Source organism: Pelophylax lessonae (genome assembly GCF_965119305.1).
Source record: "Pelophylax lessonae genome assembly, chromosome: 2".
Taxonomy (NCBI): domain Eukaryota; kingdom Metazoa; phylum Chordata; class Amphibia; order Anura; family Ranidae; genus Pelophylax; species Pelophylax lessonae.
The window spans coordinates 554,173,914-554,195,405 of record NC_138769.1 but is presented as its reverse complement, the minus strand read 5'-3'; the positions used below and the strand labels follow the sequence as shown (position 1 = coordinate 554,195,405).

The 21,492-nt window shown below is 44.8% G+C and overlaps 1 protein-coding gene across 4 annotated transcripts in view; it reads right to left on the bottom strand.

Moving 5' to 3' along the window:
• The window catches only part of CACNB3 (calcium voltage-gated channel auxiliary subunit beta 3), a 399,535-nt gene that overhangs the window by 54,052 nt on the left and 323,991 nt on the right, over positions 1–21,492 (bottom strand). For all 4 annotated transcript variants that reach the window (XM_082245623.1, XM_082245624.1, XM_082245622.1 and 1 more), the window contains 2 exons: positions 6,376–6,491; positions 5,962–6,026 (listed from right to left, as the gene is read on the bottom strand). In XM_082245623.1, coding sequence (XP_082101749.1) covers positions 5,962–6,026; positions 6,376–6,491 — 181 coding nt within the window. The remainder of the gene's footprint in view (positions 1–5,961; positions 6,027–6,375; positions 6,492–21,492) is intronic.

Below are 21,492 nucleotides of genomic sequence, written 5' to 3'. Positions count from 1 at the left end.
TAGAAAAGCCCGCCGCAGACGTTTAAAAAAGGATACCGGTAAATGCATGGGGACCGTGTTGAACAAATAAATCAGCCGGGGAAGGATGGTCATTTTAAGCACGTTAATGCGGCCAAACCAAGTTACCGAGTGGGATGCCCACGATTCCAGGTCAAGATGGATACGCGCCAGCAGGTCGCCGAAGTTCTTGTCATATAGAGTTTTCAAGTCAGGGGAGATGTTCACGCCGAGGTATGGGAGGTAGTCCTCCCGCCATCTAAAGCCAAAGGATCGCCGTAGAGTCGAAGCCAGGTCGGGGGGTACATGAATAGGTAGCAATTCAGATTTATCATAATTGACCTTGAAATTGGAAAGTCGCCCGAACAGATCCAGCTCTCGTACCAGTACAGGGAGGGAGAGCTGTGGCCGGGTAAGATAGAACAGCAGGTCATCGGCATATGCCGACACCTTATGTTCCGTACCACCCACCGTAACACCAGCAATGTCAGACAGTGCCCTCACTCTCCTCAAAAAGGGTTCCAGGGCCAGGACGAAAAGAAGGGGTGACAGGGGACAACCCTGTCGGGTGCCATTATAAATGGGAAAGGGATCCGACAGCAACCCGTTCACCCTGACCCTGGCACTTGGGCTGTGATATAGGGCCAAGATCCACCCCAACATACGGGACCCGAGCCCCAGAGATCGAAGAACCCCCGACAGGTATGGCCAGGCCACCCTGTCGAAGGCCTTCTCCGCATCCAGGGATAGAGCCAGACAGGGAAGTCTGTCCGGTCCATGCTGAGCCCAGTGGAGCACATGGAGAGCCCGGACAGTATTGTCCCGGGCTTCTCGGAGGGGCATGAATCCCGCCTGGTCAGGGTGGATCAAGGACGCGATATGGTCTTGGAGGCGAAGCGCCATAATTTTGGCCAAAATCTTGGTATCAGCGTTGAGGAGAGAGATGGGCCTATAGCTGGCACAGTGGTGGGGGTCCTTACCCGGTTTCGGGAGTACTACAATGTGGGCCAACAGCGCCTCAGGTGGGAGGGGCCGTTCATCCGACACCGCGTTAAAGTAGGTACACATATGGGTGCCAAGAATGGGGAGCAGGGACTTATAATAGTGGTTTGTGAAGCCGTCCGGGCCCGGGCTCTTGCCTGCAGGCAAGCCAGATACCACCCTGCTCACCTCCGTCTCGGTAATGGGAGCCTCCAGCTCCTCCAGGACCCCATCCGGGAGCCTGGGGAGTCCGGAGTCTGCCAAGTAGTCTTGAATGTCGGACGGCTGACCCCCCCCAGCCCGAGGGAGATGGTACAGGGACTCGTAAAAGCGTTGGAAGCAAGTGGCTATGCGAGGGGAACTGACAACTTTGCCCTCAGGAGTCTCCAAGGCGTGGACATGACGGGCTTCCGACCTTTTATGTAGCATTCGGGCCAACAAGCGACCGCACTTGTTCCCATGCTCATAAAAACGGTGTGCCCAGAAGCGCAGCTTATCCCGGGCCCGTCTGTCCAGGCAGGAAGACAAGGTGTTCCTGAGCTCCTCTAGGGAACGAGCATCCTCAGGAGCCCTGGCACACTTATGTTTGATTTCCAAATCGTGGATACGATCCAGCAAGTCAGAAATCTCCTGCTGTCGTTGCCGCTTCAATCGTGCACCGTGCGAAATGAGGACCCCCCTGATCACAGCCTTATGGCCCTCCCAGACAGCGGACGGGGATACATCAGGTGAAGAGTTAAGCTCAAAATAGGAGCGCACCTCTCCAGTAACCTGATCCAAAATGGAGGGGTCATCCAGGAGGTTTTCATTGAGGCACCACGTCCGGGTCACACGGTGAGCACCGGGGGGCGTGATCGTCAGGGAGACCGGGGAGTGATCAGAGAGGGTAATGGACCCGATCGAAGCGGCAAGGACAGAGTCCAGGTGGTACTGATCCACCATGAACAAATCCAGTCTGGAGTACATGTCATGAACTTTGGAGTAGTAACTGTAGTCCCTAACCCCGGGATTGAGGATCCGCCAGCAGTCTACCAAATGCAGGGCCCTGAACTGCCTCCGAAGGTGCTTCTGAGCTCGAAAAGAAAGAGGAGAGCATCCCGAGGAGGAGTCCAGGGAGGGATCAAGTACCACATTAAAATCCCCCCCTAAGAGAACAATGCCCTCCCGAAACCCCTTGAGCTTGGTAAGGGTTGAGGACAAAAAGGAGACTGTTCTAGAGTTAGGCGCATACACATTAGCAAGAGTGTACGTGTGGCCATGGATCGTACCCTTCAGAAATAGGAAGCACCCCTCAGGATCCGTTAGGGAGTCCATGAGTACAAAGGGACATTGTTTGTGGATGGCTATGGCAACCCCCCTGGCTTTGGCAATTGGGGATACACTATGATACCACTGGGAAAACATCTGGGTAGGTAAGCGGGGAGTGGAGGAGGCAGTGAAGTGCGTCTCCTGTAAATAAAGCACATCAGGGCGCAAGTGACGCAGTTCCTGCCACATCCTTCCCCTCTTATTGGGAGAGCAAAGCCCCCGTACATTGTACGAGGTCACTCGCAATACATCAGCCATAAGACAGCGATGGGCAGTCGGCAAGAACCGGTAAACAACATGCGATCAAAGGCCTCGCCCCGATCAGCAAGGGAAGCAAAAAGAACTCCAAGACGCATTGCTCCACACCTCCACCGTGGGCCTCAGGCCCCCCCCAGACCACCCAAGAAAAGGAAAAGAGAGAAGGGAATGGGAAAAAGAGGGGAGAGGGCAGGGGGGAGACAGACAGAAAAAATAGGACAGTGGAAACAATGAGTAGAAAAGAGAGAGCAGGAGACAAAAACCATCCCCAGCATGGAGAGCCATCCCGAAGGGACACGCCCCCTCAACCTCAAAAAAGAGGGGGCAGCTCCAACTAACCATAACCAAAAAAGAAGGGAGAAAAAAACCCTCAAGGACTCGGGATTACCCAGACCCACGGGGCCACCTACTGTGGGGTAGTGACTGAACCACCAGTGAGAGGAGCAATGCATCTCCGAGCCATTGAACATCAACAATGAAGTAAACATGACCTGTAGCCAGGCTGGGGGGGACCCACGGCCCCTGAGGGCCCCGGGTCAGCCCCAGTCCGCAGGGGGGTAAATCCCACCCTGAACTCATCAAAATGTAAGTCAAGCATATTTAACAACATAGTGCAAATACCACCATAACAATAGAGGGACCCAGACAAGCCCCCCATAGCAGCAGAAGTTGAGTAGAGCCCACCGTCCGGCAAGTCTCTAGCGAGAGTGAGCAACGTTCAGTCGTGCTGGGAGGCCCGGGCGGAGCCCCGTCGCGAACCTCTGCGACGCTTCCCACCTTGCGAGGCGACCTGCTGCCACCGCTCAGGGCGTTGCGGCAAGGGGAGAGCACTCTGCAGTCTCCAGTCAGGAAAGTCTGTCAAGGGGACATCCAGGGCAGTACAGAAGCGTTGCAAGTCATCCTTGGTGCGGAGAACGGCCGACTTGCCATTCCTGGAGGCAGTAAGACGGAAGGGGAATCCCCAGCGATACACCACCTGGTGAGAGCGTAAGGTATCCAGTAGGGGGCGCAGGGAGCGCCGTTGCATAAGTGTCCGCCTAGACAGGTCGGGGAACAGAGAAAGTTGTGCGCCATCAAAGTCGATTACAGCCATAGACCGTGCAGCCTTCATAATGTCCTCTTTCACAGCATACTTATGAAGTTTGCATATGACATCCCGGGGTGGCTCCCCCTCTTTTGGTGGGGGAAGCAAGGCCCTGTGCGCTCTGTCAATGTCAATGATATCAGGGGCTCTGTTTCCCAAAATCTGGCGGAAAATACCCTGAACAGAGGGGACCAGGTCAGGAGCTCTGGTGGCTTCAGGAAGCCCCCGAATGCGGATGTTCTGGCGTCTGTCCCTGTTCTCATAATCATCAAGCTGATCCATAAGTGTATTAAGGACAGTGTCGTGCGTGCTAGCAGCCTCCTGAAAGGAGGACAGGGAATGCAGTATATCATCTTGGCCGGATTCCAGGGAAGCCACCCTGTGTCCCAGAGCCTCAGTGTCCGCCCTCAGCCCCTCCAATGCCTGAGTGACCGACTGCTCCACCGTAGTGGTGATCAGGTGCACAATCTCCGTCCTGGTCGGCAAGGCCTTAACGTGGGCCTTCCAGTCCCAGTCCTCCTCCGTGTCTCCAGAGTCTGTGGAGTGAGGTGACACCGCAGTATATGGCAAGAAGGGGTTGGGGCTGCGCCCATGTACCTGGGATAGCTGTATTCCAGAGGAGGAAGGTGGTCCCGGGAGCAGCGTGGAGGCCGGAGAGGATCGGGGCGCCGCCATCTTGGCCGCCTCGCGGCGGCTCCGAGGGGTTGCTGAGAAGAGATCGTGGAGGTCCGTGGAGCGTGCAGAGAGCCCTCCGGGGGGCTGGGAGGACGGTCGCTTCTTTGGTGGCATCGCCAGTAGGTAAGTAGATGATCGGTGGTCGCTACAGGTCAAGCGGCAGGCTCAGGGAAGCAGGAGCTCGCACGAGATGCGTCCTCACGCCATCACGGTCAGGCCACGCCCTGGGGAGTTTTTCTGCTCTAGGATCAGCTCAAAAAACGCCCAACAAGACAAATCCTATTCATTTCAATGGCCCCTGTTCACATCTGAGCATTTTGACGTTTTAAGCAAAACGCCCAATGCTCAAAAAATAACATAAGCTTCTTTTTGGGCAGATTACAGGCGTTTTTATTTTTTCCATTGGTTACTAGTCAACCTAAAAACGCCTCCACAAAAACGCCTGAAATAACGCCTGTATAACGCCTAAAAAACGTAAATAGCAACGCCAAGATGTGAACGTAGCCTAAGCCTTTAGAACCACTTTAATCATTGCAGTTTGTAGTTTTTCCATTACAGAACCCAGCAACTTATTATTTGCCTTACTCTGCCATCCTCCAGAAAAAATATCAGCCAAATATATTATTTGACTCAGGCTTTCAATGTAAAAAAATCACCAATAAAGCACAGCTATTATGCAGAAAACAGGCCCTAAGTATGTGACAAACAACGATGGCTGCACACACAAAAAATTAGAGCTATACATAGACAAAAGGTTTTTTTTGTAATATTCACACACATTAATAACAATATTTACATCTAGTTGATGTGTTTTATAGGAATCTGAAATATAACCGAGAATGTATAATTTGACAGGTTATGGTAAAATGGTTATGGTTATGGTCACTCCGCCTTCAAGTGAAGTCAAGCAACCAGAGCCAAGGAAAGTAATGCAAAAGCTTAATTAGTTAATCTATAAGCCAGTGTTTTTCAACCTTCTTTTAGTCAAGACATCCTTTAAAATTCTGTCTTGAAGCACCCCCTTCTAAAATGTAAAAAACTAAAGTAACAGTTTTATATAATGCAGAAACCTCCACTTACGTAAAACACCCAACATTAGAAATGATTTGTTCTTTCAACGGAAATAAACGTTTGCACAACGCTACTGACTAGTATTCCACCATTTCTTCTTCCTCATTTTCTACACCCCATGCAGCCAATGTGACCCTAGTCAGAGAGGGGTAGAAGGGTAAATCAAGGATGCCGTTTCATCCACCTGCTGGCTTGTACACAATTTATGGGAAATTTGTGGCAATTTTTAGGCATTTTGTTAAGGCACCCCTGAAGAACCCAAAAGAACTCTGGTTGAAAAAGGCTCATTGAAAAATAAGCACTGCTGAAAATATGGTTTAATTTTTTGGGATAACAACTGTGCAAGCTTTCACAGTTGTTGCTGGTTTTGCTAAACATCATTTGACATGAGAATCTGTCAGTTTTTTTTCTCCTTCAACCCGCTGGTTGAAGAAAAAAAAAAACTGAACATGTGTACTCAGCTTTAGACTTTGGAAGGCTGTGGTGGGGTTAGTTAAAAGACAAGGCTACTAAAAGTACAGTCCTTCAGCAAATTAATTTGAATGCAAACAGTTATTGTACAGAAAAAAAAAGTGTATGACATTTACCTATAGATGGGGGAGGCGAACGCCGATTTCCAATGTCTCCCAAACCAGAGGTGTTACCAGACCTCCTGAATATAAAAAAAAAAAGTCATTACTTGGGAATATGAATCATCTAACAGCCGTGTCGCTAAGCTCTTCTAGGCCCTAGGGTGATGCTACATTTCATTATTAATAGCATGTACCATGCACACAAAAGCCTTGCACAATAGAAAACACCTATGGTCCCATAAGTCTCTTCTAACTAATAAGCACACTGAATTGATGTTTCTGTTGGTAGAACTGGGGTAATAAGACAGGCATTCTTTAATCAGGGTCAGTGCTAAATCCCCCAAGGGATTTGGTCCTGTTAGTGGTAATTTCCTATACTGTCTCCTAGGCAAACCCCAAGGCTGTCCCTGTATAGACGCTTTATCTTACCTTGCTTTTTGCTCTTGTTTCAGTCGAATGGCCTCTAGCCTCTGAGGGCTCGGAATAAAGGCGATGTCTCCCCCTTCTTTCACTAGCCTCCCGATCCACCAGTCATTGTTGTATTTCTGTCAAACCAGGTAAAAATTATGTAGTAAGTAATACTGGTAAATATGAAATATTTAAATGTTGGCTGGAGAAAGAAAAAATTACAAGTTTATAGGAATATTTTTTATACATAATTCCCTTTATTAATCACCCCCTTAAAGTGTCTGTTACCCCAACGCTTCATATTCCTGATATGTGCCTTCTGTACCATGTACTTGTATGAGAAAATATCCGGTTCTCTTTGTATCGCTTCCTTTAGGTGAAATCCCTGGTGTCCCTGACAGCCACCTTGCTTTCCTATTAAAAACCGATCACACTAAGCAGGAGAATACACCGTGGTCAGTTCTCTAGCTGTGCTGGGAACTCAGCCTGCCCTCTTTCAATGATCAGACTTGTCCTGACACAGCAATTCACTGAGAAGCTCAGTGTGCTGCTGCTTCTCCTCCCCCCAGCTCTTATGCAGCTGAGAACTGAGGGAATGTGACCACTTGTAAAAAAGGGGAAAAGGGTACTGTATTTTCTGGCGTAAGACTACTTTTGAACCTCAAAAAAGTCCCCCAAAAATGGGGGGCCGTCTTATACGCCGAGTATAATATCTCCAAGGTAACCTAAGTATAAGTATTACCGGTAGATGTAATCTCTCAAGACGCTGGCTGTGTGGGAATTCTGTACCGGTATACCATATGTACCGTAGCTTCGGCTACATACAGTGTACCCACAGCCTGCCAGCCAGCAAGCCACAGCCTGCCAGCGCCCAGCCAGCAAGCCACAGCCTGCCAGCCACAGCCTGCCAGCCAGTCAACCTGCCATTGCCAGCCACAGGCCCACAGCCAGAAAGCCATAGGCCCACAGCCAGCCAGAAAGCCTGCCAGTGCAAGCCACAGGCCCACAGCCAGCAAGCCACAGCCTGCCAGCCAGCCAGCAAGCCACAGCCACCCAGCCAGCAAGCCACAGCCAGCTAACCAGCCAGCAAGCCTGCCAGGCACAGGCCCATAGCCAGCAAGCCTGCCAGTGCCAGGCACAGGCCAGCAAGCCACAGCCAGCAAGCCACAGCCTGCCAGCCAGCAAGCCACAGCCAGCCAGAATGTCAGTGCCAGCCACAGGCCCACAGCCAGCAAGCCACAGCCAGCAAGCCTGCCAGTGCCAGCTACAGGCCCACAGCCAGCAAGCCACAGGCCCACAGCCTGCCAGCCTCCCAGCCAGCAAGCCACAGCCTGCCAGCGCCCAGCCAGCAAGCCACAGCCTGCCAGCCACAGCCTGCCAGCCAGTCAGCAAGCCTGCCAGAGCCAGCCACAGCCAGCAAGCCACAGCCTGCCAGTGCCAGCCACAGGCCCACAACCTGCCAGCGGTATCCAGCAAGACCACAGCCTGCCAGCCGTATCCAGCAAGACCAAAGCCTGCCAGCGGTAGCCAGCAAGACCACAGCCTGCCAGCAAGACCACAGCCTGCCAGCCAGCAACTGTAATTAAGGTAAGAGGAGCCAACTTGGCCTAGATATCAGAGAGCTATGTTGTGTTGTTTAATTGTGGGTGTGGCTGGAGGTGGGGTGTGGGTGTGGCTGGAGGCGGGGTGTGGGTGTGGAGGGAGGCATGGCAAGGGTGTGGCTGGAGGCAGAACATGGGTGGGGCCTGGAAGGGGCCCTCGATTTATTTTGCCCGGGGGCCCTGAGGGTTCTCTGTCTGCCCCTGGAATTAAGGGTAACATATAGCCCTTTTCTACTTATAAGCTTCTTTTTTTTAACTTTCAGCTTCAAAAAAAGTAATGAGTGCCCATAGCCAAGAGAATATAACTGACTTAAATCATAATGCCCTCCTTCACTGGCAGTGCTGAACTGGCAATTTGTAAGTACTCCCTCTGGCCGTCTCAGCAGGATGCTCCTACTGTTGGAACATGTTATTTACCCATAGCCTTTAAGAGAGCAAACACTGCTCCATAAAAACATCAGAGAATTACAAAGCTGCGTGCATTATTTTCAAATCAAATTGCTTTCCTGTATATACACATATGTGTGTGTGTGTATATATATATATATATATATATATATATATATATATATACACACACACACACACACACACACACACACACACACACACACACACACACACACACAGTATCTCCCAAAAGTGAGTACACCCCTCACATTTTTGTATATATTTCATTATATCTATTCATGGGACAGCACTGAAGACTTGACACTTTGCTACAATGTAAAGTAGTGAGTGTACATCTTGTATAACAGTGTATGAGTGAATGGGAAAATACTTTAAATGAATGCTCCAAAAACCTCATGATATTACTACAGGAGGAATACCGGAGACAAATTAAAAACCTAGATGAGGAAATAAAATCAGTATATGAATTACTCACCCCCCTTAAAAACGCACCACTATATAGCGAACAGGAAACCAAACTTAAGACACACCTAGAGGAATATGGAAAAGAAATACTACAAAAAAAGGAAAGAAAATACTGGCGAGACAAAAACGCATTTACCCAAGGAAGAGCATATAGATGGTCAAATACATCAAGAGCAAACAGAAACAGGAACAAAACAACAAAAAACCCCAACTACTCTACGGATTCATCATCCTACAACTCTGGGACCGATACCAACAGAGGCAGAGGTAGGAACCAAACAACAAAAAATTATCAACAAAACTCGCAAAGGAACTATGATAGAAGAGAATGGGGAACACATAACGAACCAGGGGAATTTGATACCCAAGAACAAGAAATTATTGAAGTACCCACAACCAGCAGACCCACCAACTACCAGATCTTCACAAGATCCCAGAAAAACAGGGATGAAAATCCAAAACAACCCCAAAAGGGGCCTTTTTTAGCCCGAGAAAAAACCAAAACCAAAACCAAACCACCATTAACACAGGTACAACAGGAGCAACAACCAGAGGAACCGAGGGACTGAACGTGATCAACCTCTCCTCCTACAACCTAACACCGGAACAGAAAGAGGTACTATCACTAGGACTGTCTTTTTGCCCCAATAAAACTATGGATACTTTTGAGGCTATAAAGGATATTAACTTATTCGCACGGAATCTATTATTGAAATTCTTGCACCAGAAAAAACCAATAACCCAGGAACAACCCACACCACTGACGGCCGCGGAATTTCGAGCCATCCGAGACCTAAACTTATTACTGGAAGAAGGAGGCCTGAGTGACTCTGAAGAAAATGATGAACCCACAGATAGTGAGGATGAAATAGAGGAAGCCGCAACAACTGACATGTTCCGGAAAAAGTCACACAAATTCCCACCACTAAGTACAAACCCTACCATCGCGCTATTTGTCAGGCAAATGTCAAAAGACGTCGAAAAAATACAAAAAAACACCCGAACAACCAACTTAAATCGCGCACAAAAGAGAGCATTACAAGAATTAAAAGAGATTGAAAATATCACTATCAAACCCTCAGACAAGGGAGGAAACGTCGTCGTGATGGACAACGACCACTATGAATATATGTGTATGCAAATATTGGAAAACAAAAAATGCTATAAAGCCATCTCACCTCTCATGATAGGGAACTACAAGGAGGAATTTTACCAACTAGTAGACAGCGCGTATAATGACAAGGCTATATCTCAACCCCTCTGGGAATTCATTAGAACAAAACATCCGAGAACCCCAACCTTCTACTCACTGCCAAAAATCCATAAGAATCCAACAGACCCACCCGGCAGACCCATAATCTCGGGGAACGGGAATATTACGGAGAAGGCAAGTCAAGTCATAGACAACTACTTAAGACCGCATGTGACCCAACTGACATCATACACAAAGGATACGGTACACCTGCTACAGATCCTGGAAGGCCTCACAGTTCCAAAAGACGCATTACTGGTTACCATAGATGTAGAGGCTTTATATAATAATATTCCTCACTCACACGGCTTAAAAACCGTAGAAAAAACTCTTAACCAACAGAGCAACCGCGACAGGAAGTTTAACCAATTTATCTTGAACATGCTAAAGTTTATATTGAACCACAACACATTCTCTTTCGGTGGAAATTATTACCTTCAGGTCTGCGGAGTTGCCATGGGCACAAGTTGTGCACCTGCCTACGCCAACATATACCTCGGTGACTGGGAAAACGAATTTTTGACAGCAGAAGAAAACTCAGAATACACAGAAAACATCCTCTTGTGGCAAAGATACCTGGATGACATCCTAGTAATCTGGAATGGACCTGAAGATCTCTTGAAAAAATGCCTTGAAAAAATGAACAAAAACAACCATAACATGTTCTTTACCATGTCTTTTCATAAAACCAAAATTCCATTTTTAGACACATACATCTATAAGGACAACCAAGGGAACGTGATGTCAACACTTTATAGAAAAGAAACGGCAGGAAACACAATATTACATGCCACCAGTTTTCATCCGGAATCTCTAAAAAAATCAATCCCCTATAGTCAGTTCCTGAGACTAAAAAGGAACTGCACAAAAGAAATGGACTACAAAAAGGAAGCATATGACTTAAATTTGAGACTACAGGAACGAGGATATACTAAAACGTGCCTCAGAAAGGCATTTAACAAAGTCCAGGAAAAAAACAGACAGGACATCCTCTTCAAGAAACATGCCCCTAAGGCCAAAACGGAACAACCAACAAGGTTGATTTTACGATTTTCCAATGAACATAAACAATTAAAAAAAATACTACAAAAAAATTGGTCTATATTGACCGAAGACCCCAATATAAAAGAATTGGTAACAGAAAAACCACTTGTTACCTACCGGAAAACAACCTCACTACAAGAAACACTGGTTCACAGCGAGTTTAAAACCAAAAAGGATCCTTGCCAGACTAAAGGCACTTTCCCATGCGGATCATGCGCACAATGTTCAGTTATCAAAAAATCCACATATAAGACACTACCAAACGGAGACCAGTTCACCCCAAAACATTTTGCAAACTGCAAGACCAAAGGGGTGGTCTACCTTATGGAGTGCGAATGTGGCAGCTTCTACGTAGGGAAAACGCGACAAGAGTTCGGCATAAGAGTTAACCAGCACTTACAAAGTATGTCCATAAGCAACTTTTATTTACCATTAGGCCGCCATGTGGCCAATCATCACAAAAACCATATGCCCAAAGTCCAATTCTCCATACTGGACAGGATTCATATCCCCCCCAGAGGGGGGGATTGGAATAAAGTGCTCCTCCAGATGGAACTTCGCTGGATAAAGAAACTAAATGCAGCCCACCCACCGGGCCTGAATGAAAATGTCAGCTACCGCCCCTTTTTGGAGGGCTTTGTATCTGGGAAAACAGATTGAGGCACAGTAACAAAAGACCTAACGTCAGATATTTATTTTTCAAAAAAACCCCCCTCCACACATGGAGGACAACCTACCTTGAAAAACACTATCCCCTTTCGGAACTTTCCGATATTACATCTAAAAACACCCTGCTGGGATCGAACATTCCCTGACCAAAATCAAGAACTTCATGTTTCATCCATATCACACATGAACAGCTCTATACTAATTGCTGCTCAAAATAAATAAAATAAATAACCTATTTTTTTATTATTTATTTTTATCTATACTTATTTCTATTATATATAACCTAAATGGCGTTCTCCCGTTTGGATGTTTTCAAAAAAGCCTAAAATTGGCTTCCAAATGGCACGTTATTTAGAATAAATCAATTCACTAATTGCTATACATCGCCTGAAAATTTAAAAGCCTGCTTGTTTTCTCCCCCAAATAAACCTCATCCGGCACAGGTAACCCCGGTGATCAAGACCGGGGAACAAGGAGTTAAGCAGACCTTCTATCATCCTCTGCCAATAGGACCCTGAATTGGGACCCAAACTCCGCCTCCTGTGTCGGCGGCCGCATGAAATGTACCGTTCAGATTGAAGACAGGATGCGCGCGCACCCGCGACGCGTCATCCGGCAAGGATCTTCTGTTACACAAGCATGCGTCTATTGCGCATGCGTGAACGATATAAAAGGCCGGGAATCTCAAACAGGGCGTCACTTCCCTCGAGCTGAGGGACGGTGAGGACGCTCGGACCACGCTACTCGGACCTTCCACCCTTCTTCCCCCTTAACCAAAGGACAAAACTGTAAGTATACCATAGTGCAAAAGATGCACTGATGGTATCTTTATACTGGAATACACTTTTGACAAGACTTTTCCTGTTCACTATATTTAGAACAGGAACAGTTGGACCAGCACCCCACAGTGGAGACCACTGGAACTGTATAGCATTACAAGACCAGTCGGGACAACACGCCACCTAGTGGACAAATGCTGGAACCAATATTGCTTATATAATCCTATGTCACAAAGTAAGTACTAAAACAATATGGAACATATAAAAGTAAATATTGTTCTTAAATATTTAACCAAATACTCCCTTCCATATACAGACCTGACCTAATACGGGTTGATCCAATACCTTCTTCCCTCAACTGGTCTAGAGAATATACTTAACCAGTAAGTACATAACCAATACCACTGGCACATGTACTATAAACATACAAACGTATACTAATACCGCCACCTTATACATCCCAGTAGCTTTATCCTGTTGATTCATATGAGGACCGGAGGACCACAAGCAGGCCCAGGCAATTCTCTATCTAAGTATGTATCACATGACCTACCATGAAACAAATGTCTCAGGATGGTCAAAAAACTAAATACCCTTACTACCATTTCACATATCTTGCAGAGATGGTTGACATTTTTCCTTGACAAAGGCCCCCCGCCGAAACGCGTAGGAATCCAAATACTCTCTCAAAACAAAGATCCAACGCCAACCATAGACGTTTAGACCACAAGAGAGAGACTAATGTCACATTTCCACCATGTCACTTTTTTCATACTATTCTCCTTCACTCTCACCTATGGGTTCTTAGCCCATACATCACATGTAACATATGTTCTGCTAAACCAGAAATGTATGATAATTTCTTTTATGTTATTTTGAAATAAATATTATATTTATACTTAGAATACTTTTGTGTATATTAGCCCCTTTAAAGTCCCACAAACCTTGACTCGAGGCACCAAACCTCTTTCTTCAAAGATATTTAGGGATTATGGCTAAAACTGAACTATAAACTCCTTAAGGAATCGCATACCCAAAAATTCTGTCCCGGGTGGAAAACACACCCACTGCCTCACAGATTCCCCAAAGGAGAAAAAAACGACCCTTTTTTCCCCTCCTATGCTGACCAGCAAGGCATAGGAAAAACTAATATATTAAAGGGTACAAATAAAAACCCTTCCTCCAGTTCGGCATATAACTGTAACAGGAGTGACGAAGGGATTTGACCCCCAAATAATAACTACTATACAGGCCAAAAAATATTGACCTGGTAAGTACCTGTGCATGTGTGATGGAGACAAACATGGAGGAACTGATGGGCACGGAATGGGACTCCCTAATGCAGGGGATTCAGGATAAATTTCAAGAGAAAGAACAAATGGACTCAGACGTACTAGCATTATTTTCAAACCTCAGGAAACACCTGGTAAGAAAATCTGCACTATACTGGCATATCCAAAGTTTTAACAGATACATAAAGGAAAAAATAAACCCAGCTGGACTACGCATTCAAATTTTCCCAACTATGGACCACATAACTGAACAGATGAAGAAAGAATGGGAAAATACTTTAAATGAATGCTCCAAAAACCTCATGATATTACTACAGGAGGAATACCGGAGACAAATTAAAAACCTAGATGAGGAAATAAAATCAGTATATGAATTACTCACCCCCCTTAAAAACGCACCACTATATAGCGAACAGGAAACCAAACTTAAGACACACCTAGAGGAATATGGAAAAGAAATACTACAAAAAAAGGAAAGAAAATACTGGCGAGACAAAAACGCATTTACCCAAGGAAGAGCATATAGATGGTCAAATACATCAAGAGCAAACAGAAACAGGAACAAAACAACAAAAAACCCCAACTACTCTACGGATTCATCATCCTACAACTCTGGGACCGATACCAACAGAGGCAGAGGTAGGAACCAAACAACAAAAAATTATCAACAAAACTCGCAAAGGAACTATGATAGAAGAGAATGGGGAACACATAACGAACCAGGGGAATTTGATACCCAAGAACAAGAAATTATTGAAGTACCCACAACCAGCAGACCCACCAACTACCAGATCTTCACAAGATCCCAGAAAAACAGGGATGAAAATCCAAAACAACCCCAAAAGGGGCCTTTTTTAGCCCGAGAAAAAACCAAAACCAAAACCAAACCACCATTAACACAGGTACAACAGGAGCAACAACCAGAGGAACCGAGGGACTGAACGTGATCAACCTCTCCTCCTACAACCTAACACCGGAACAGAAAGAGGTACTATCACTAGGACTGTCTTTTTGCCCCAATAAAACTATGGATACTTTTGAGGCTATAAAGGATATTAACTTATTCGCACGGAATCTATTATTGAAATTCTTGCACCAGAAAAAACCAATAACCCAGGAACAACCCACACCACTGACGGCCGCGGAATTTCGAGCCATCCGAGACCTAAACTTATTACTGGAAGAAGGAGGCCTGAGTGACTCTGAAGAAAATGATGAACCCACAGATAGTGAGGATGAAATAGAGGAAGCCGCAACAACTGACATGTTCCGGAAAAAGTCACACAAATTCCCACCACTAAGTACAAACCCTACCATCGCGCTATTTGTCAGGCAAATGTCAAAAGACGTCGAAAAAATACAAAAAAACACCCGAACAACCAACTTAAATCGCGCACAAAAGAGAGCATTACAAGAATTAAAAGAGATTGAAAATATCACTATCAAACCCTCAGACAAGGGAGGAAACGTCGTCGTGATGGACAACGACCACTATGAATATATGTGTATGCAAATATTGGAAAACAAAAAATGCTATAAAGCCATCTCACCTCTCATGATAGGGAACTACAAGGAGGAATTTTACCAACTAGTAGACAGCGCGTATAATGACAAGGCTATATCTCAACCCCTCTGGGAATTCATTAGAACAAAACATCCGAGAACCCCAACCTTCTACTCACTGCCAAAAATCCATAAGAATCCAACAGACCCACCCGGCAGACCCATAATCTCGGGGAACGGGAATATTACGGAGAAGGCAAGTCAAGTCATAGACAACTACTTAAGACCGCATGTGACCCAACTGACATCATACACAAAGGATACGGTACACCTGCTACAGATCCTGGAAGGCCTCACAGTTCCAAAAGACGCATTACTGGTTACCATAGATGTAGAGGCTTTATATAATAATATTCCTCACTCACACGGCTTAAAAACCGTAGAAAAAACTCTTAACCAACAGAGCAACCGCGACAGGAAGTTTAACCAATTTATCTTGAACATGCTAAAGTTTATATTGAACCACAACACATTCTCTTTCGGTGGAAATTATTACCTTCAGGTCTGCGGAGTTGCCATGGGCACAAGTTGTGCACCTGCCTACGCCAACATATACCTCGGTGACTGGGAAAACGAATTTTTGACAGCAGAAGAAAACTCAGAATACACAGAAAACATCCTCTTGTGGCAAAGATACCTGGATGACATCCTAGTAATCTGGAATGGACCTGAAGATCTCTTGAAAAAATGCCTTGAAAAAATGAACAAAAACAACCATAACATGTTCTTTACCATGTCTTTTCATAAAACCAAAATTCCATTTTTAGACACATACATCTATAAGGACAACCAAGGGAACGTGATGTCAACACTTTATAGAAAAGAAACGGCAGGAAACACAATATTACATGCCACCAGTTTTCATCCGGAATCTCTAAAAAAATCAATCCCCTATAGTCAGTTCCTGAGACTAAAAAGGAACTGCACAAAAGAAATGGACTACAAAAAGGAAGCATATGACTTAAATTTGAGACTACAGGAACGAGGATATACTAAAACGTGCCTCAGAAAGGCATTTAACAAAGTCCAGGAAAAAAACAGACAGGACATCCTCTTCAAGAAACATGCCCCTAAGGCCAAAACGGAACAACCAACAAGGTTGATTTTACGATTTTCCAATGAACATAAACAATTAAAAAAAATACTACAAAAAATTGGTCTATATTGACCGAAGACCCCAATATAAAAGAATTGGTAACAGAAAAACCACTTGTTACCTACCGGAAAACAACCTCACTACAAGAAACACTGGTTCACAGCGAGTTTAAAACCAAAAAGGATCCTTGCCAGACTAAAGGCACTTTCCCATGCGGATCATGCGCACAATGTTCAGTTATCAAAAAATCCACATATAAGACACTACCAAACGGAGACCAGTTCACCCCAAAACATTTTGCAAACTGCAAGACCAAAGGGGTGGTCTACCTTATGGAGTGCGAATGTGGCAGCTTCTACGTAGGGAAAACGCGACAAGAGTTCGGCATAAGAGTTAACCAGCACTTACAAAGTATGTCCATAAGCAACTTTTATTTACCATTAGGCCGCCATGTGGCCAATCATCACAAAAACCATATGCCCAAAGTCCAATTCTCCATACTGGACAGGATTCATATCCCCCCCAGAGGGGGGGATTGGAATAAAGTGCTCCTCCAGATGGAACTTCGCTGGATAAAGAAACTAAATGCAGCCCACCCACCGGGCCTGAATGAAAATGTCAGCTACCGCCCCTTTTTGGAGGGCTTTGTATCTGGGAAAACAGATTGAGGCACAGTAACAAAAGACCTAACGTCAGATATTTATTTTTCAAAAAAACCCCCCTCCACACATGGAGGACAACCTACCTTGAAAAACACTATCCCCTTTCGGAACTTTCCGATATTACATCTAAAAACACCCTGCTGGGATCGAACATTCCCTGACCAAAATCAAGAACTTCATGTTTCATCCATATCACACATGAACAGCTCTATACTAATTGCTGCTCAAAATAAATAAAATAAATAACCTATTTTTTTATTATTTATTTTTATCTATACTTATTTCTATTATATATAACCTAAATGGCGTTCTCCCGTTTGGATGTTTTCAAAAAAGCCTAAAATTGGCTTCCAAATGGCACGTTATTTAGAATAAATCAATTCACTAATTGCTATACATCGCCTGAAAATTTAAAAGCCTGCTTGTTTTCTCCCCCAAATAAACCTCATCCGGCACAGGTAACCCCGGTGATCAAGACCGGGGAACAAGGAGTTAAGCAGACCTTCTATCATCCTCTGCCAATAGGACCCTGAATTGGGACCCAAACTCCGCCTCCTGTGTCGGCGGCCGCATGAAATGTACCGTTCAGATTGAAGACAGGATGCGCGCGCACCCGCGACGCGTCATCCGGCAAGGATCTTCTGTTACACAAGCATGCGTCTATTGCGCATGCGTGAACGATATAAAAGGCCGGGAATCTCAAACAGGGCGTCACTTCCCTCGAGCTGAGGGACGGTGAGGACGCTCGGACCACGCTACTCGGACCTTCCACCCTTCTTCCCCCTTAACCAAAGGACAAAACTGTAAGTATACCATAGTGCAAAAGATGCACTGATGGTATCTTTATACTGGAATACACTTTTGACAAGACTTTTCCTGTTCACTATATTTAGAACAGGAACAGTTGGACCAGCACCCCACAGTGGAGACCACTGGAACTGTATAGCATTACAAGACCAGTCGGGACAACACGCCACCTAGTGGACAAATGCTGGAACCAATATTGCTTATATAATCCTATGTCACAAAGTAAGTACTAAAACAATATGGAACATATAAAAGTAAATATTGTTCTTAAATATTTAACCAAATACTCCCTTCCATATACAGACCTGACCTAATACGGGTTGATCCAATACCTTCTTCCCTCAACTGGTCTAGAGAATATACTTAACCAGTAAGTACATAACCAATACCACTGGCACATGTACTATAAACATACAAACGTATACTAATACCGCCACCTTATACATCCCAGTAGCTTTATCCTGTTGATTCATATGAGGACCGGAGGACCACAAGCAGGCCCAGGCAATTCTCTATCTAAGTATGTATCACATGACCTACCATGAAACAAATGTCTCAGGATGGTCAAAAAACTAAATACCCTTACTACCATTTCACATATCTTGCAGAGATGGTTGACATTTTTCCTTGACAAAGGCCCCCCGCCGAAACGCGTAGGAATCCAAATACTCTCTCAAAACAAAGATCCAACGCCAACCATAGACGTTTAGACCACAAGAGAGAGACTAATGTCACATTTCCACCATGTCACTTTTTTCATACTATTCTCCTTCACTCTCACCTATGGGTTCTTAGCCCATACATCACATGTAACATATGTTCTGCTAAACCAGAAATGTATGATAATTTCTTTTATGTTATTTTGAAATAAATATTATATTTATACTTAGAATACTTTTGTGTATATTAGCCCCTTTAAAGTCCCACAAACCTTGACTCGAGGCACCAAACCTCTTTCTTCAAAGATATTTAGGGATTATGGCTAAAACTGAACTATAAACTCCTTAAGGAATCGCATACCCAAAAATTCTGTCCCGGGTGGAAAACACACCCACTGCCTCACAGATTCCCCAAAGGAGAAAAAAACGACCCTTTTTTCCCCTCCTATGCTGACCAGCAAGGCATAGGAAAAACTAATATATTAAAGGGTACAAATAAAAACCCTTCCTCCAGTTCGGCATATAACTGTAACAGGAGTGACGAAGGGATTTGACCCCCAAATAATAACTACTATACAGGCCAAAAAATATTGACCTGGTAAGTACCTGTGCATGTGTGATGGAGACAAACATGGAGGAACTGATGGGCACGGAATGGGACTCCCTAATGCAGGGGATTCAGGATAAATTTCAAGAGAAAGAACAAATGGACTCAGACGTACTAGCATTATTTTCAAACCTCAGGAAACACCTGGTAAGAAAATCTGCACTATACTGGCATATCCAAAGTTTTAACAGATACATAAAGGAAAAAATAAACCCAGCTGGACTACGCATTCAAATTTTCCCAACTATGGACCACATAACTGAACAGATGAAGAAAGAATGGGAAAATACTTTAAATGAATGCTCCAAAAACCTCATGATATTACTACAGGAGGAATACCGGAGACAAATTAAAAACCTAGATGAGGAAATAAAATCAGTATATGAATTACTCACCCCCCTTAAAAACGCACCACTATATAGCGAACAGGAAACCAAACTTAAGACACACCTAGAGGAATATGGAAAAGAAATACTACAAAAAAAGGAAAGAAAATACTGGCGAGACAAAAACGCATTTACCCAAGGAAGAGCATATAGATGGTCAAATACATCAAGAGCAAACAGAAACAGGAACAAAACAACAAAAAACCCCAACTACTCTACGGATTCATCATCCTACAACTCTGGGACCGATACCAACAGAGGCAGAGGTAGGAACCAAACAACAAAAAATTATCAACAAAACTCGCAAAGGAACTATGATAGAAGAGAATGGGGAACACATAACGAACCAGGGGAATTTGATACCCAAGAACAAGAAATTATTGAAGTACCCACAACCAGCAGACCCACCAACTACCAGATCTTCACAAGATCCCAGAAAAACAGGGATGAAAATCCAAAACAACCCCAAAAGGGGCCTTTTTTAGCCCGAGAAAAAACCAAAACCAAAACCAAACCACCATTAACACAGGTACAACAGGAGCAACAACCAGAGGAACCGAGGGACTGAACGTGATCAACCTCTCCTCCTACAACCTAACACCGGAACAGAAAGAGGTACTATCACTAGGACTGTCTTTTTGCCCCAATAAAACTATGGATACTTTTGAGGCTATAAAGGATATTAACTTATTCGCACGGAATCTATTATTGAAATTCTTGCACCAGAAAAAACCAATAACCCAGGAACAACCCACACCACTGACGGCCGCGGAATTTCGAGCCATCCGAGACCTAAACTTATTACTGGAAGAAGGAGGCCTGAGTGACTCTGAAGAAAATGATGAACCCACAGATAGTGAGGATGAAATAGAGGAAGCCGCAACAACTGACATGTTCCGGAAAAAGTCACACAAATTCCCACCACTAAGTACAAACCCTACCATCGCGCTATTTGTCAGGCAAATGTCAAAAGACGTCGAAAAAATACAAAAAAACACCCGAACAACCAACTTAAATCGCGCACAAAAGAGAGCATTACAAGAATTAAAAGAGATTGAAAATATCACTATCAAACCCTCAGACAAGGGAGGAAACGTCGTCGTGATGGACAACGACCACTATGAATATATGTGTATGCAAATATTGGAAAACAAAAAATGCTATAAAGCCATCTCACCTCTCATGATAGGGAACTACAAGGAGGAATTTTACCAACTAGTAGACAGCGCGTATAATGACAAGGCTATATCTCAACCCCTCTGGGAATTCATTAGAACAAAACATCCGAGAACCCCAACCTTCTACTCACTGCCAAAAATCCATAAGAATCCAACAGACCCACCCGGCAGACCCATAATCTCGGGGAACGGGAATATTACGGAGAAGGCAAGTCAAGTCATAGACAACTACTTAAGACCGCATGTGACCCAACTGACATCATACACAAAGGATACGGTACACCTGCTACAGATCCTGGAAGGCCTCACAGTTCCAAAAGACGCATTACTGGTTACCATAGATGTAGAGGCTTTATATAATAATATTCCTCACTCACACGGCTTAAAAACCGTAGAAAAAACTCTTAACCAACAGAGCAACCGCGACAGGAAGTTTAACCAATTTATCTTGAACATGCTAAAGTTTATATTGAACCACAACACATTCTCTTTCGGTGGAAATTATTACCTTCAGGTCTGCGGAGTTGCCATGGGCACAAGTTGTGCACCTGCCTACGCCAACATATACCTCGGTGACTGGGAAAACGAATTTTTGACAGCAGAAGAAAACTCAGAATACACAGAAAACATCCTCTTGTGGCAAAGATACCTGGATGACATCCTAGTA